The sequence below is a fragment of the Ctenocephalides felis genome, unplaced genomic scaffold, assembly GCF_003426905.1.
Source record: "Ctenocephalides felis isolate EL2017-DRISC unplaced genomic scaffold, ASM342690v1 CF-g0.4_SCAFFOLD_03572, whole genome shotgun sequence".
Lineage (NCBI taxonomy): Eukaryota > Metazoa > Arthropoda > Insecta > Siphonaptera > Pulicidae > Ctenocephalides > Ctenocephalides felis.
In genome coordinates, this window is record NW_020539726.1 from 36,538,022 (window position 1) to 36,554,574 (window position 16,553).

At 28.3% G+C, this 16,553-nt stretch overlaps 2 protein-coding genes across 2 annotated transcripts in view; one reads left to right on the top strand and one right to left on the bottom strand.

The window, feature by feature from the left end:
• Positions 1-2,734, bottom strand: part of LOC113387812 (phenylalanine--tRNA ligase beta subunit) — a 33,345-nt gene extending 30,611 nt beyond the window's left edge. The window contains exons 1-3 of the mRNA XM_026625190.1: positions 2,561-2,734; positions 2,282-2,337; positions 2,006-2,163 (exon numbers count right to left, since the gene is read on the bottom strand). Coding sequence (XP_026480975.1) covers positions 2,006-2,163; positions 2,282-2,337; positions 2,561-2,618 — 272 coding nt within the window. The 5' untranslated portion in view covers positions 2,619-2,734. The remainder of the gene's footprint in view (positions 1-2,005; positions 2,164-2,281; positions 2,338-2,560) is intronic.
• A 1,650-nt stretch (positions 2,735-4,384) lies between these two features.
• LOC113388441 (ribonuclease H2 subunit B-like) lies at positions 4,385-4,759 on the top strand. Its single transcript, XM_026625818.1, has 2 exons — positions 4,385-4,482; positions 4,551-4,759. Exons 1-2 carry the CDS (start codon positions 4,458-4,460, stop codon positions 4,757-4,759), a joined length of 234 nt encoding a protein of 77 aa, XP_026481603.1. The 5' UTR covers positions 4,385-4,457.
• Positions 4,760-16,553: the final 11,794 nt, after the last annotated feature.

A 16,553-nucleotide genomic window follows, 5' to 3' on the forward strand; every position in this document is an offset into this window, starting at 1 on the left:
AAATTTCTGTAAAAAAGCAAAAAGATTTCGGCAAGAATTTTTGAAATCGTGTATTTCAAGGCCGGGAGTATGTTCGCGCCATATCATTTTTTTTTTAATTTGATCAATTTGTTAATAATTTGTTAAAATAAGTGTATACTATTATATATCATTAGAAAGCTAATAAAATTATCTATAAATCTGTATATAACACTAAAAAACATTTGGAACAAAATTATGTTAAAATAATTGTTTAAACTTTATAATTTAATAGTGACGTCACTTTTGTAACCAAGATGTCTGCTGGTTACATATTTTTATATTTTGATTGATTTTGTTAATAATTTTTCAAACAAGTATATATTATTATATATGATTAAAAAAGTAATTAAATTATCTTTTATAAGAATCCAACAAGAAACCAATCATTACTTAAAAGAAGAAACCTATAAAATCTAAAAGGAATCCAATAAGAATTTTATAAGAGTCTAATAACAATGTAATAAGAGCCTAATAGAATAAAAAAGATAATCTTATAAAGATATAAGTAATAATAATATTATTCTAGTAAATATCCAATGAAATTTCTGTAAAAAAGCAAACAGACTCTAGAAAGAATCTTCTAAAAATCCAAAAAGAAACTAACAGAATCTAAATAGAAACCTATAAGAATATAAATGAAATCCATTGACAATTATTGTTTTTTTATTAATTTTATTATTATTTGCTTTTATTTTATATTAAATCATCATACTACGGATATCATTTTAATTATAAATACTATCCTTTGTACTATTTCTTCATTAAACTTATGTTATTGTTCATTACTGTACTACTGAGATTTTAAATATTCAGCAGTTGTAACATATATTGTAATTAAAAAAAAATTAAAAAATCACTTACCTTAGTTAAATCAGTAGCCGTACATTCGATGACACATTTTTAGTATCTAACGTAATTTTGGAAGATCTCCATTTATAATCGGCGGCAAAGACAGAACATTCCTTTAGAATCCTTGATAACAGGATACACCGGACTTTCACGTATTATTGGAAGGTATTGCTCAACTGAGCATGGGTCTAATAAATAGATACAAATAGAAATTAATGATAAGGCCTGAATTATTTATTATGTGATTTTTATTTTATCAACTCACCGAATAAAACTCCATAAGTTCAACAGCCGTCATCTCTTTATCTTGATTCAAAGGTTTGAATTTAATTTCGTTCGGAGGAAGAGCATCGTAAGTGAACGGTCCAGAAATTGTGTCTAAGTCGTGTGTGCCTATTGCAACTAGTGATCTTTTGCGACAGAGGTTTTGGTGGAGTTTATCCTAAAAAAGAAAGGATAAAGATAATTAGACTTGGGAATATAATTTCTATGATTCTAGATCCTCCCCCCACAAAGTAATGCCTAATGGCGGTTTCCGTGATAAGGGCAAAGCGGAGGTTTTATGAAAAATATGAATTGTTTCTGTTTCTGTTCCTTACCTGTAAGTCGATGAAACTGTTATAACTATCTGGTGTGAATGTAATGTTTCTTAAAACTGCAGCAACTGCAAATGGTCTAATTTGAGCTGTGGCTGGTGTTAAAACCAATGCTGTATTTTGTCCGAGTTATCAGTCAACCGAAACTTTGGAGGTGCCATTCTAGAATACAAAAAAAATAATAAGGTGAAAGTAGTATTTTATGCTATAAAAAAAAATGAAGATTTTGTTGAAACTTCTAGTGAACACATCCAGATCGCTGGAAGGACTTTCAGACAACTTACAACAATTTCATATATTTTATTATGCTTCCATTTCCATTTGTCTCTTTCTATTTTAACACACGACTCATTAGAAATCTCATTAAAATATTTATACAAGCAATACTTTATATTTTAATAATATTTTTTATATTAGAAATGTATATGAAAATAATTCTTTTATTATTAAAAAATGAAAGTTATCACTTCAATAATACATTTTTACAAAAATTCATACCCAACCATTTTTAAGATCTTAAAATTTTAAAATATTCTTACTTTCCTTGGAATACAAGAAGCCCCGCAACCAAGCCTTCCAGACACAGCAAATCGTAACGGTTTGCTGGTATATCAATTCTGTAAATAATTTCCTCGGAGGCATCTTTAGCTGCAGAAACATCGCCTTGTTCTTTCACTAACATGTGCTTTTCTGTCGTCTAGAATAAAAAGACACAATGAGAAATAGTCATAGAAGAATCTAAATAATATATAATAATTGTCATTGGAACTTAATGCATAATTATTCAGAAAAAGTTATACTAAGGTTTTACTCACCACTTCATCAAGTTCCAACCCAAAGGCAAAACACAGATTTTGGAACTCTTCTTCGGCTGAAATGTAAAAATGATTAAGTCAATAGGAGCTAGGTCTTGTAACATATGTTCACCGGCAAAACTTTTGCAAACATTTAATAACCAAATATAATAATAAATAATTACACTAATCTATAAAAGTTTTGTCATCTACTAAGGCTACTTTATACAATTTTAAACAATGATTTCATTTACATTTTATTTATAAATGTTTTTCTTATCTAGTTCATTTATCACTTACTGTATTCTTTCCCCAAAGCCTTAAACAATAAATCTCGTTTCACACCAATAGTAGGCATTATTAAAATTTATTTGTTGCACTTTTAAACACTACAATTAGATTAAAATTAAATAAATATTACAATAAATAAATGCGAACAATTTGTGGTTAAGACATGTGTCACCAAGTGTCAAATATTGCATCACCTGAAGATAACCTATAAACTTTACTAAATATCGATATGATAAATGATAATATAAATGAAATATAAATTAATTATATATGATAAATATTAAATGTTTATTTAATATTAACACTTAATTACGTGGTACTAAGTGTTAATAAGTTTTTATATTTTTATCACAAGAGTGTTTTATTATGAACTGACACAACCGCCATTTTGGTACGATTTAAATTTAATGTTTATAAAATTTTATTTTATAAGTTTTAGAAGCAAATGAGTTTTAAATTACTATATACAGATTTGTACATAATTTTATTAGCTTTCTAATGATATATAATAATATATACGTGTTAAAACAAATTTAAAGAATATAAACAATAATATAAAAAATGAACCAAATCATATTTTTGATTTCCAATATGGTCGGTTACAAACTGTCAACTAACAACTGTCAACCGCAAAACGATTCGTGTAAAATATTAATTTAAATCGTAAACAATTGTTGATCTATCTAAATAAAATCGCTTTATGCTTTAGATATACAATATTTTGCTAATAATAAATTATAGTCTACAAAAATATTAATTTTTAATATTTAAATTCATATTTTATCATTTTTGTGACAGTTTTAGCATATATTAGAACCATAGTGAAGTTGTCAAGATAAATGATATTAACTAATGTTTTTTAATTCGGCTGTTTATTTAATATAAAATTAATATTATTAGTAATTATAAATACGAATCTGTTATTTACGTAATGAAAATGATTGAATATTTGCAGTTTTATTAAAAATTTGAGATTATGTTTAACTTGAACTTTGACGTTATTCAACTGTCAACTGACAACTGTCAAGTGTCACCCGTCACCTGTCAAATGTCAATTAACACAATAATTTTATATATAAACGTAAATAAAGTGAAAAATCTCAAAAAAGTGACACAAATAGATTGTAAATTATATTAAAAACATATTAGATATCAAAATTAAATATTATATATAAATGAAAGTACTCAACATTGACTACAAATTCAAATTTGACAGTTGAACAGTCACAAATCCAATTGTCTCAATAAAATGTATATAAAAAAATTAATTATAAATTGATAAATTTTAAATATTTACAAAATATTTCCAAAAATATCAATTTTCCAACATTTAAATCAATTTAAATTCATGTTTTATCATTTTTTGACAGTTTTAGCATATATTAGAACTGCAATGAAGTTGGCAAGACAAATTTAAATTTGACAGTTGCACAGACACAAAACAAAGTTCAATTTTCACAATTACTATTAGGTAATACTAAGCCAATCATGACGTAAATAGTTTAACTAAGTCATTAAATATCTAATAATGCACTCAAATCCGCTTTTAATTTAATAAATTATACTATTTTACTTATTAAATTATTGAATCTTTTTTTGAGGTTATGTTCAACTTTGACGTTTCAATCAACTGTCAATGGAGTGTGTATCTACAAGAATAATTTTATGTGTACAATTAAAATACCGCCAAAAGTGTAAAAAAAATCACAAAAAAGTGACAGAAACTGACTATAAATTGAAATAAAAACATTTTAAAATGAAGTCCTGTTAATAAAATTATGATATAAATATAATATAAGTAAAAATATAGTGGATAGTAAATTTAAACCTGACCTAACCTAACATTACATTATTTTTAATTAATTTTTGTAAGTACTATTAAATATATAATTAAAACTAGTCAATAATGACGTGGATATTTTTACTACAAGGTAAGATATACTATTTACACAACGTGATAAAATCTTTCTTCAATTATTTTATTTATTTTTTGGTATAGATTCTTACATCGGTGACTGTTGCAGTTTAGAAATAGTTCCTTTGAAGCACCCAGGCACCGGCAAGAAAAGTTTATTTGTTTTCAATAAACAACATGAAATACAAGAAATGATGTCGTTTTCTGAATCAAAGCGTTCGTGGTTTATAAATGACACTGTGGCTTCAAATGGGAATTTATATTTGTCGACGCCTATTGATCCTTTATTTTAAGTAAGGGATATATGATAAATGATACATATATATGATAAATGATACATATATATATTATATATATATATATATGTGTGTAAAACAATAATTTTACTCACTTTTTTTAGTCCTTCCATATCTATATGAGTCCTGTTTAAATCAAGCGTCCCCCTTAGATCAAATATTAAAAGATCCAGATTTTCCAGCAACCGACAGGTTATTAAAATGTTCTTCCCCAGAACAACTTAGTTTAGTTGCTGATAGAAAAGGATCTCAGGACTTGAATGTAATTTTGGACCTGCAAATATTTTTGTTTTATAAAATTAATATTAATAATTACTTGTATTTTATTTTATTTTATATTTTAGGCATATAAATTTAATAAAGAAAAATGCCTGTCCTGGTTAGCAACAAAAGTTAATCTCATCGCAAAGGTTTTGAAGAATAAAAAATTGCATGTGGGGAGTGGAGCAGTGTCTGCTTCATTTGTTAAAAGCGAAGCTGATGTTTCAGATTGTGATGGTAAATATATATATATATATATATATATATATATATATATCATATATAAAATTCTTCTGTAATGATGTATGAATGCAATGCATGGCTCTTGTCAATATTTAGTATGGAAAGTTCTTCGTAACATGGCCTTGCCATAACATTTTTAGAAGTATAAATAGATTGCAATTTAAATTGTTTCCTATCTCGACAGAGGCGCCACTAACTGTAGCACGTAAATTAACCCTTGGGTTCAATTCTAGATAAGATTTATATAAATATATAATATGAAAAAACTAAAATTTTAATTTTAGTTTATGTGTCAATAGAGTCTCTTTTAATTTTTTGTCTTCAATTTCAGTTTGCTTGTCAGTAGAGTCCTTTTTCATTTTTTGTTTTTTATTTATTTTTGTTCCTCAGTAAAGTCCCTTTTTCATTTTTTGTCTTTCATTTTAGTTTGCTCGTCAGTAGAGTCCTTTTTTCACTTCTTGCCTTTTATTTAAGTCATTTATTACATTTCTTGTCATTTATTCTATTTGCTTGTCAGTAGAGTCCTTTTCCATCTCTTGTCTTTAATTCAGTTTGCTCGTCAGTAGAGTCCGTTATCACTTTTATTATTTATAATGTTTATAATTTCTTGAAAATCTACTCGTCGAGACCTTTTAAACGATACCCCACATGCTATAAAACGTACAATCTAAAATTTTTGAAGTAAAACTTCTTCAAGCTCGTTTAATAAAAATGCGTAAAACGTGTGCAAGTCGTGGATAAATTACATAGTTAATTGCAGTATTCGGATTCTATTCAAAAATACCTTTCAAATGATACTCAGCATGCCAAAAAAACACAATTTAATTTTTTTGAAGTAAAACTTCTTTAAGCTCGTTTAATAAAAATGCGTAAAAAGTGTGCATTTATGGATAAATCGCATAGTTAATTGCAGTATTCGGATTCTATTCAAATATACCTTTCAAATTTTAGAATGAAGTTTAAAAATTTATTAAAAGTGTATATTTTGTGGGCAAATCTCATAGTTAATTTTAGTATTTGTTACGAAAGTTTTACATCTCACATATTTGAAAAAAAAAATCGATGAATTTTAACAGTCTGGAATTTTTTACAATAAATTATGGTTATGTATTATATAATGTTTTCATTATATTATGATCATTTGTTTGAGAAAATCGTTTTCTACTCGTCGAGACCTTTTAAACGATACCCCACAAGCCATAAAATAAACGATCTAAATATTTTGAAGTAAAACTTCTTTAAGCTCGTTTAGTACAAATTTGTAAAAAGTGTACATTTTGTGGACAAATCATATATTTAATTTTAGTATTTGTTCAAAAGATTTATACTATACATATTTAAAAAACAAATTTTAACATTCTAATATTTTTTGCAATATAATATTACGTTTCTTTACAATATAATCATTTTATTGTGCAAAATCGTTTTCTACTCGCCGACACCTTTCAAACGATACCCCAAAAGCCATACAAGATACGATCTAAAAATTTTGAAGTAAAACTTCTTTAGACTGCTCTGTTACAATCTTTTGGTTTTTACTATCTTATTTTTTCTTTAAGTAATAAAATAAGCTTAATCGAGAATAAATTTTACAACAAATTTTATGTTTTTTCCTATCTTATTTCACGTTCAAATAATCTAATAAACTTATTCCAAAATAAATCTACTAGCTTTGAAAATTGAGCACAGTTAGACCCTCTGTTGAGTGCGGAGAACACTAAAACAGGGTAAAGCACATTTGTTTATTATACATATAAACAAGCAAGTCAGATTCATGCATCATCGAAGATTCTGTTATACTCGTATATATATATATATATATATATATTTGTATCATTATATTTTTTCCAGATGATTACAAAGCCTACGCCTTCGGCATAATATCCGAGTACATAAATTACGATTTAAGCAAAATGTTAAAAGTCCATCTAGGAATTCCGGAAACCGAACAACCAGACAATCAAAAAAGAAAATCTTTAGCAACAAATGATAAGAATACAAAGAAAATCAAATTAGAAAAAGATACCGAAGACTTTGTAATGCCGATTAAAGTAGAAAAAACGAAAGCTCCTTCTGCAAAAGAGAAGGCTTGGGGCAAGGCTGCAAGTGGAACCAAGAGTATATCATCTTTTTTCATGAAGAAATAATTATGAAGTGATGATTATTGTATAATGATTGAATAAATTATTTTCTTTTTTAATTGTGTGTTTATGTTGGATTATAACTATCTAGTAAAGAATCATGAACCTTAGCCTTAGCCTAAAGAAGTTTTACTTCAAAAATTTCAGATTGTATCTTTTATCCCTTGTGGGATATCATTTGAAAGGTCTTTTTTATTAAAATCTGAATACAGAAAGCAATACGAAAAATTTCTTTGATAATATGAAAAAATAATTTTTGTATATTGATTGAAAAAAATATTTTATTTTTTAATCGCATAATTTGAAAAAAAAACGATTTCTTACAAAAATTTGAGAATATTTCGAAATTTTCAAAGGAAATCGAATACATATTTTCAAAAATATCCCTAAAAAAAAAAAAAAAAAAAAAAGAGTGCGCGTAAGGATCACACGCGATTGAAGTAAAACTTTTAATATTGTATGAGTAGGCAATTAAGATAAAAATAAAAAAAACATCATATTTGAATTTTAAAAATCATCTTTTAATAATCATATAACATCAATAATAATAAGATCTCCTGAGCATCGGCACAGCTGTCCTACTGATATTAAGAGTTTGAATATGATGTGAAGCTTTCTTCCTAATTTTGTTACCTATCTTACCGGGAAATTCAAACCATAAACGTAGAAGTTCATCATTATCGCCACGTTCTATGTACACTAATTTTCCCACACAACCATTAGCTAAGCCATCACTTACATCAATATTAGTTGTTATTATGTAAAATTTATTCAGAACTAAAATTATTTCATACGGCAAACCCCCTGTATCAATAACCGATTTTTTTGAAACTGCTGACGAATGTATGATTGTTGATCTGTCGCATGGCAACCTACATAAATATCCGTGGCAGTAGATATTATTTTGTCTTCAACGAGATTCAGTATAAATTTATTATATTCCATGACACATTTATTCTCTAAGAAAAGTCTTATTCCATGAGGACATAATACAGCAACCTCTTCTTTTGTAAAAAAACGTGATTCAATTAATGCAAGTTCATATAGGGTTTAGCGTTCGACTTACGCATGACATGACTCGCGCCTAAAGGATACTCGCGACATCAGCGCTTACGGCGTCGTAGTGTTCAACTACACGTTGGCATTTTCGTTGCATTTGTACGGATTTACACCCGTGTCGCGCCTAAAAATTTTTACACCCATATCGCGCCTAAAGAAGTTTTACTTCAAAAATGGAATCATTTAAATCGGGCGCTTAGTTCTCTCAAAAACTGCCATTTTTTACATATTTAGCTCCGTATCTTCGAAATGGCGGCGCCTGCCTTTGCCAAAAACTAATAAGCACTTCTCCCAATCATTACTAATTGAATGTTTTTTAGATTATTCAAATCGGATACTCCGTTCTCTCAAAAATTCGATTTCTATTTTCTGCACTCTTTGCTCCGTATCTCCGAAACGGCTGGACCTGCCTTTGCCAAAAACTAATCAGCTCTTTTCCCTATCAATAGGAATCGAATGTTTTTTTAACCATTCAAATCGGTTGATCCGTGCGCCCTAAAACGTGACTGGAAATTTGTATCCATACATACATACACACACACATACACACACACATCCATTTTTTCTGAGGTATGCCAAAACGTTCAGAAACCTTCAAAACGTCGAGAAATGTTAAAATTTTCAATTCCGATTTTTGGCCCATTACAATAACTTACCCTACGAGAAGTTAAAAAAAAGATTTTTTCCAAAAATTCTAAAAAATTTAGAACTTATAAAAGATATTCAAAACTATGAGAAAAGTCTAAAATTAAAAAAAAATGAACAAATTTTGTTTGTGTTGGAGTACAATTAGTAAAAAATTATAAAGAAATTACCTTGTTTTTCTCACTCTCGAATCTTGTTACCTGCTTAGTTATTTTTAGCTCCAGGTACAACATAATTGTTTTCTTTGTCCTAAACCTAGGTGTAACTTGAACCTGAAACTTTTGCCTTGAGAGAAAGTTAGTAACATGTGTAAATAATCGATTTAATCGATAACAATTTGATTTGTATATATGTGTAATCTACAACCCTACCTGTTTACCTGTCTACTTGTTTTCCTCTTGCCTATCAATAATTTCATTTTGATATGAAAATATTTGGAAAAAGTTGCAAAAAATGGAAGAATGTAAAGAAGCGATAAAGTTTTCGACCTAGTAATTCTTCTGCATGATGATTAATACAAAAATCTTACAATTTCTGTCTTTTCCTAGTACCTTCTTCCCTTAAATGTTCTGAAATGGTTTCTGGAACGTTATTTTCATCTTTAGATTTTAAATAATTTAAATAATCATGCAGAAGAATTACTAGATCAGATTTTGCAGACATTTTTCATTTTTCTTAGTTTTGCTCGTAAGTAGAGTCCTTTTCCTCTAATTTTGTCTCTAGGTACTAAATTTGCTCGTCAGTAGAATCCTTTTCTTCTATTGTTCTCTCTAGATATTAAATTTGCTCGTCAGTAAAGTCCTTTTCTTCTAATTTGCTCGTCAGTAGAGTCCTTTCTTCTAATTTTCTCTCTAGATATTAAATTTGCTCGTCAGTAGAGTCCTTTTATTCTATTGTTCTCTCTAGATATTAAATTTGCTCGTCAGTAGAGTCCTCTTGTCCTAATTTTCTTTCTAGATATTAAATTTGCTCGTCAGTAGAGTCCTCTTCTTCTAATTTTCTCTCCAGATATTAAATTTGCTCGTCAGTAGAGTCCTCTTCTTCTAATTTTCTCTCTAGATATTAAATTTGCTCGTCAGTAGAGTCCTTTTTATAATTTTATCCATGGTTTTTCAAGTTGCTTGTCAGTAGTGTCCTTTTCAAATTACACACACTGAAGTTTCGAAAAATCCAAATTTTCGAAATTTGTCATAATTTTCAAAATAAATCTAAATTTTGAAATATTTAAAAAAAATCAAAATCTAAAAAAAAATTTTTTACAAAAATTTGAGAATATTTCGAAATTTTCAGAAAAAAAATCAAATCTTTTCAAAAATATACAAATTCTTCAAAAATTTTAAAAAATCGATTTTTTCCAAGAATTTCAATAAAATTCAAACTTTCACCAAATTTTCAAAACTGAAAAATTTCAAAATAGTTAAATCATTCAAATCGAATGCTCCTTTCTCTCAAAAACTGAATAGCCTTTGCTCCGTGTTTCCGAAACAGTTGGACCTGCCTTTGCCAAAAACTCTTTAGCCATCAATAGGAATCGAATGTTTTTTGAATCATTCAAATCGGTTGATCAACATTAATAAAATCGCCACAAAAATATCATTTTTAACCCCGAAATGACATTTTTTCGACTTTTTTTCTGCATCTCCTAAACCGCTGTACCTGCCTTCGTAAAATGTAATAAATTCTTCATTTCGTCAATACAAATAAAATGTTTCTTAAATCATTGAAATCGGATTCTTCGTTCTCTCAAAAACTCGATTTGTATTTTCTACACTCTTTGCTCTGTATCTCCGTAACGGCTGGACCTGCCTTAGCCAAAAACTAATCAGCACATCTCCCTATCAATAGGGATCGAATGGTAAATGAATCATTCGAAACGATTGATCCTTGCTTCCGAAAACGTGGACGAAAAATGCGGACATGCAAAAACACACACACACACACAAACACATGCATTTTATCTTAGGTATGCCAGAAGTTCAGAAACCTCGGAAACGTGAAGATGTGCAAAAATTTTCATTTTCGATTTTTGGACGACTACAATAACTTACCCTACGGGAAGTTAATAATAATAAGTCAGATGTATTTTCATTATCATTTAAACATTGTATTTTGCCTCGAAGACTTGTATAAAATCTCTCGTCCACATTATTAAAATAATATATATATATATATATATATATATATATATATATATATATATTAAAACTAATAAAATATTAAATTAAATTAAATCTGCATCAGTTACCTTATTACTAATTAATTTACAATTAAAACCTGTGTACATATTTTAGCATCATAATTACATCATAAAAATTAAGTTATCTTTTATAATAAAATTTTAAAACATCCATTAGTCGTTTTGTATTAATTTAAAATTAACTAATTATATTTAAAACTATTGTTAAAATTTACATCTAAATTAGATACTTTGCTAAAGGTAATTTTAAAGGGTCAATTTTAGGATAAAATAGAAATTTTATGGGTCTATCTTCGTATGAGTAAGAAACTGTTATAAATCTATGTATTTGGTGCGTAAACACATAAAGCCTAACCTCCAAAATGCACAAACTTCAAATAAAAATTCTAGGATAAAAAAGAAATGTTACGGGTCTATCTGTGTATGAGTTGGTAGTAAGAAACTGTTACAAATCTATGTATTTGGTGCGAAAACACATAAAACATAACCTCCAAAAGGTACAAATGTAAAATAACAATTTTATTATAAGTGCAACTTTCTGATAACACATACGTAAAGTTAGATTTTAAGGTGTCTAAAAGTTTTTTGACTTTTATTACTACAAACTCATACGAAGATAGACCCACCATAACATTTATATTTTATCCCTAAATTAACCCTTAATTTTGTAAATAAATACAAATTCAGGGGAAAATTCTGCCTCATAAAATTTACATCCAATTTAATTACTAGCTAAAAGTGATCAAGTGGTCAAATTTAGGATAAAATAGAAATGCTGTATTGTGGGTCTATCTTCGTATGAGTCGGTAGTAAGAAACTGTTAAAAATCTATGTATTTGCTGCGTAAACACATAAAACCTAACCTTCAAAATGCACAAACTTCATAAACACATTAAATCTAACCTCCAAAATGCATAAACTTAAAATAACAATTTTATTATAAGTGCAACTTTCTGATAACACATACGTAAAGTTAGATTTTAAGGTGTCTAAAAGTTTTTTGACTTTTATTACTACAAACTCATACGAAGATAGACCCACCATAACATTTATATTTTATCCTAAATTAACCCTTAATTTAGTAAATAAATACAAATTCAGGGGAAAATTCTGCCTCATAAAATTTACATCCAATTTAATTACTAGCTAAAAGTGATCAAGAGGTCAAATTTAGGATAAATGCTATATGTGGGTCTATCTTCGTATGAGTCGGTAGTAAGAAACTGTCATAAATCTATGTAATAAAAAGCTACACATAAAATATAACCTCCAAAATGCACAAACGTCATAAACACATTAAACCTAACCTTCAAAATGCACAAACTTCATAAAGATATAAACCTAACCCTCCAAAACGTAATAACATCAAATAATAATTTTATGGTAAGTGCAACTTTCTGATAACACATACGTAAAGTTAAATTTATGAGTCTAAAAAGTTTTTTGACTTTACTACAAACTCATACGAAGATAGACCCACCATAACATTTTTATTTTTATCCCTAAATTAATCCCTGATTTTGTAAATAAATATAAAATTCAAGGGGTAATTCTGCCTCATAAAATAGCGCTATCTTATGCTTGTTTTTTGTTAGTGAAACTGTAAAGTGTTTATTATCTATTTGCGGTGCGATCAAGAGTATTTTACAAAAAACAAGTACGGGGGCATGTTCGATAACAGAATTTTCGATGATGCATCTTCCTTGCTTTGTTTATATGTAAAATACGCCTGATTGCACGGCAAATAGATAGACATTTTCACAGTTTCACGAAAAAGAAACAAGCATAAGACAGCGTTGCCATGACAATGCTACTTTATAAAGCCCGGTCAGTTTGTATTTATTTAGGGGTAATACATCATTAAGGGTACTAATAAAATGTTTTATTTTTGGTCTTAATAATAATTTTGAACTTTGTTTTAGGGCATGGAAGAGTATTTTACACCTAAACAGTTTTTTTTCTGAAATAAATAACCTAAGATGTTAATAAAGAACAAATGTGCTTTATCCTCCTTTTTAGTGTTCTCCGCACTCAACAGAGGGTCTAACTGCGCTCAATTTTCAAAGCTAATGGATTTTTTCTCGAATAAGTTTATTATATTATTTTAACGTGAAATAAGATAGTAACAACCAAAAATTTGTAGATTTGTAAAATTTATTCTCGATTAAGCTTATTTTCTAATTTAAAGGAAAAATAAGATAGTAAAAACCAATAAATTGTAGCAGAGCAGTCTAAAGAAGTTTTACTTCAAAAATTTTAGATCGTTTCTTTTATGGCTTTTGGGGTATCATTTAAAAGGTCTCCAGTAGAAGACGATTTTCACAAAAAAATGATCATATTGTAATAAATATATAAAACTTTATTGCAAAAAATATTAGAATGTTAAAATTTATCGAATTGTTTTTCAAATATGTGTAGTATAAAACTTTCGTAACAAATACTGAAATTAACTATGTGATTTGTCCACAAAATATACACTTTTCACGCATTTTTACTAAACAAGCTTAAAGAAGTTTTACTTCAAAAATTTTAGATCGTTTCTTTTATGGCGATGATCTTTTATTGTGGGGTATCGTTTAGAGGTCTCGACGAGTAGAAAACGATTTTCACGAAAAAATGATTATTTTGTAAATCATTAAATACATAAATTTATAAATTAATTAAATTTAAATGAATGTTAAAATTCATCAATTTTTTTTTAAATATGTGAGATGTAAAACTTTCGTAACAAATACTAAAATTAATTATGAGATTTGTCAACAAAATATACACTTTTAATAAATTTGTAGTAAACGAGCTTAAAGAAGTTTTACTTCAGAAATTTTAATTGTGTTTTTTTAGCATGTTGGGTGTCGTTTGAAAGGTCTTTTTGAATAGAACCCGAATACTGCAATTAACTATGTAATTTATCCATAAGATGCACACTTTTTACGCATTTTTATTAAACGAGCTTGAAGAAGTTTTACTTCAAAAATTTAAGATTGTATATTGTATGGCTTGTGGGGTATCGTTTAAAAGGTCTCGATGAGTAGAAAATGATTTTCACACGAAAATATAAGCATTATAAATAATAAAAGTAATAAAGGACTCTACTGACAAGGAAACTGAAATTAAAGATAAGAGATGGAAAAGGACTCCACTGACGAGCAAATGGAATAAACGACAAGAAATGAAAAAAATGACTTAAATAAAAGGCAAGAAATGAAAAAAAGAACTCAGCAAACTAAAATGAAAGACAAAAAATGAAAAAGGGACTTTACTGAGGAACAAAAATAAATAAAAGACAAAAAAGGAAAAAGGACTTTACTGACAAGCAAACTGAAATTGAAGACAAGAAATGAAAAAAAGACTCTACTAACAAGCAAACTGGTCAATAATTGTCAGGAAATGGAAAAAAGGACTCTACTGACGAGCAAACTAAAAATAAAAGACAAAAATGGAAAAGGGACTCTACTGAGGAACAAAAATAAATAAAGGACAGAAAATGAAAAAAGGACTTTACTGAGGAACAAAAATAAATGAAGGACAAAAAATGAAAAAAGGACTCTACTGACGAGCAAACTTGATTTGATAAAGTGAATATTTAGTAAAGGGACTCTACTGGCAACCAAACTGATATTAAAGGCAATTGAAAAAAGGACTCTACTGAGGAACAAAAATAAATAAAGAACAGAAAATGAAAAAAGGACTCTACTGACGAGCAAACATGATTTAATAAATTGAATATTTTGTAAAGGGACTCTACTGGCGACCAAACTGATATTAAAAAAGGGACTCTACTGATGAGCAAACAAAAAAAAATAATAAGGTGGAAAAAGAGCGTGTACTATTCTCAAATTTATCACTTTTTTCATCACTTTTAATCATGGCTTCTTAAACTATGGGGCGCGACCCTAACTATATATTGACATACGTATATATGTATGTTGTTTCTTAATAAATAAATCATCAAAAATAATAATTTCCCTTTTTTTATATTTGTGTGAAGTCGTTTGAACAAACTCGCAATCATAAATGGGGTCGCAAATGACAAAAGTTTGAGAAACCCTGCTTTGAACATTTAATTTTTTTTCTAATATATATTTTTGTTAAAACATATTTGTAATTTATATTTTACACGCATATATTTTGTTCTCAAAATAACCAGGTATATCTATATTATATATTTAAATAAATCTTATCTAGAATTAAACCCAAGGGTTAATTTACGTGCTACAGTTAGTGGCGCCTCTATCGAGTGTGGACACAATTTAAATTGCGATCTATTTATACTTCAAAAATATTATGGAAGGCCATGTTATGAAGAACTTTCCATACTAATATTTACAAAGCCATTGCGGTTGCTATGCAGTCAGGCGTATTTCTCAAGTTGTCACATAAAAAAATGTAACCTAAAAACCGCCCAAACGTCAAAAAAACGATGTTAGATAACAGAGTGTTTCTGACCCAGCTTCATAACATACGAGTGACTTTAAAAAATTAAATTGTGTTATTTGGCATGTTGGGTATCGTTTGGAAGGTCTTTTTGAATAGAATCCGGATATTGCAATTAACTAAGTGATTTGTCCACAAAATTTACACATGTAACAGAACAGTCTAAAGAAGTTTTACTTCAAAATTTTAGATTGTTACTTTTATGACGTTGCAGTGTAAAACTGCCTGAATGCACAGCAAATACACGACATTTTGACAGTATGATTCAGTAGCATAATATATGAAAGTTAAAGCGTAACAATGGCCTTGCCATAACATTGAGCTGTTATCCCTATGTATTACCCCGATTAAAAAAAATCTAATTTTCCCACGTCAATTTAAAATTGTGTTTTTATAAAATTTATATTTATAAAATTTAATTTAACAAAATCAAGACAAATAAAAAAGAAATCAAGATGCAAATTTTTCAAATTGTTTTTTACCGGTTTCTTTAATACGGAGGCGGCTGATGCGAATACTGATTCATCATCGCCTGCTGCGGCTGATTCAGCTGTCTTTGCAGCTGTGCAACCAGAGCAGGACTTCCCTGCTGCTGAGTGTTGGTCATCGCCTGCTGCTGGACTTGCTGCTGGGCCTGCTGCTGCTGCTGCTGCTGCAGGGCTAACATCTGCTGGCGCATCCTTTGGCTTTGCTGGGGATTCATTTGCTAGAAAGGTGATAGACTAGTTGTAAGTGGTGTGTATGGCTTAAGGCAAGTTAGTAGAGATTTTTAGTAAACGAGCTTAAAGAAGTTTACTTCAAAAAATTAAAT

What these genes read in the sequence shown, in the direction of transcription:
- LOC113388441 (XM_026625818.1), top strand. Translation starts at nt 4,458, where the DNA reads ATGACGTGGATATTTTTACTACAAG. An exon ending in GTGGATATTTTTACTACAAG is followed by an intron (nt 4,483 to 4,550) that starts GTAAGATATACT and finishes TTTTTGGTATAG; the next exon opens with ATTCTTACATCGGTGACTGT.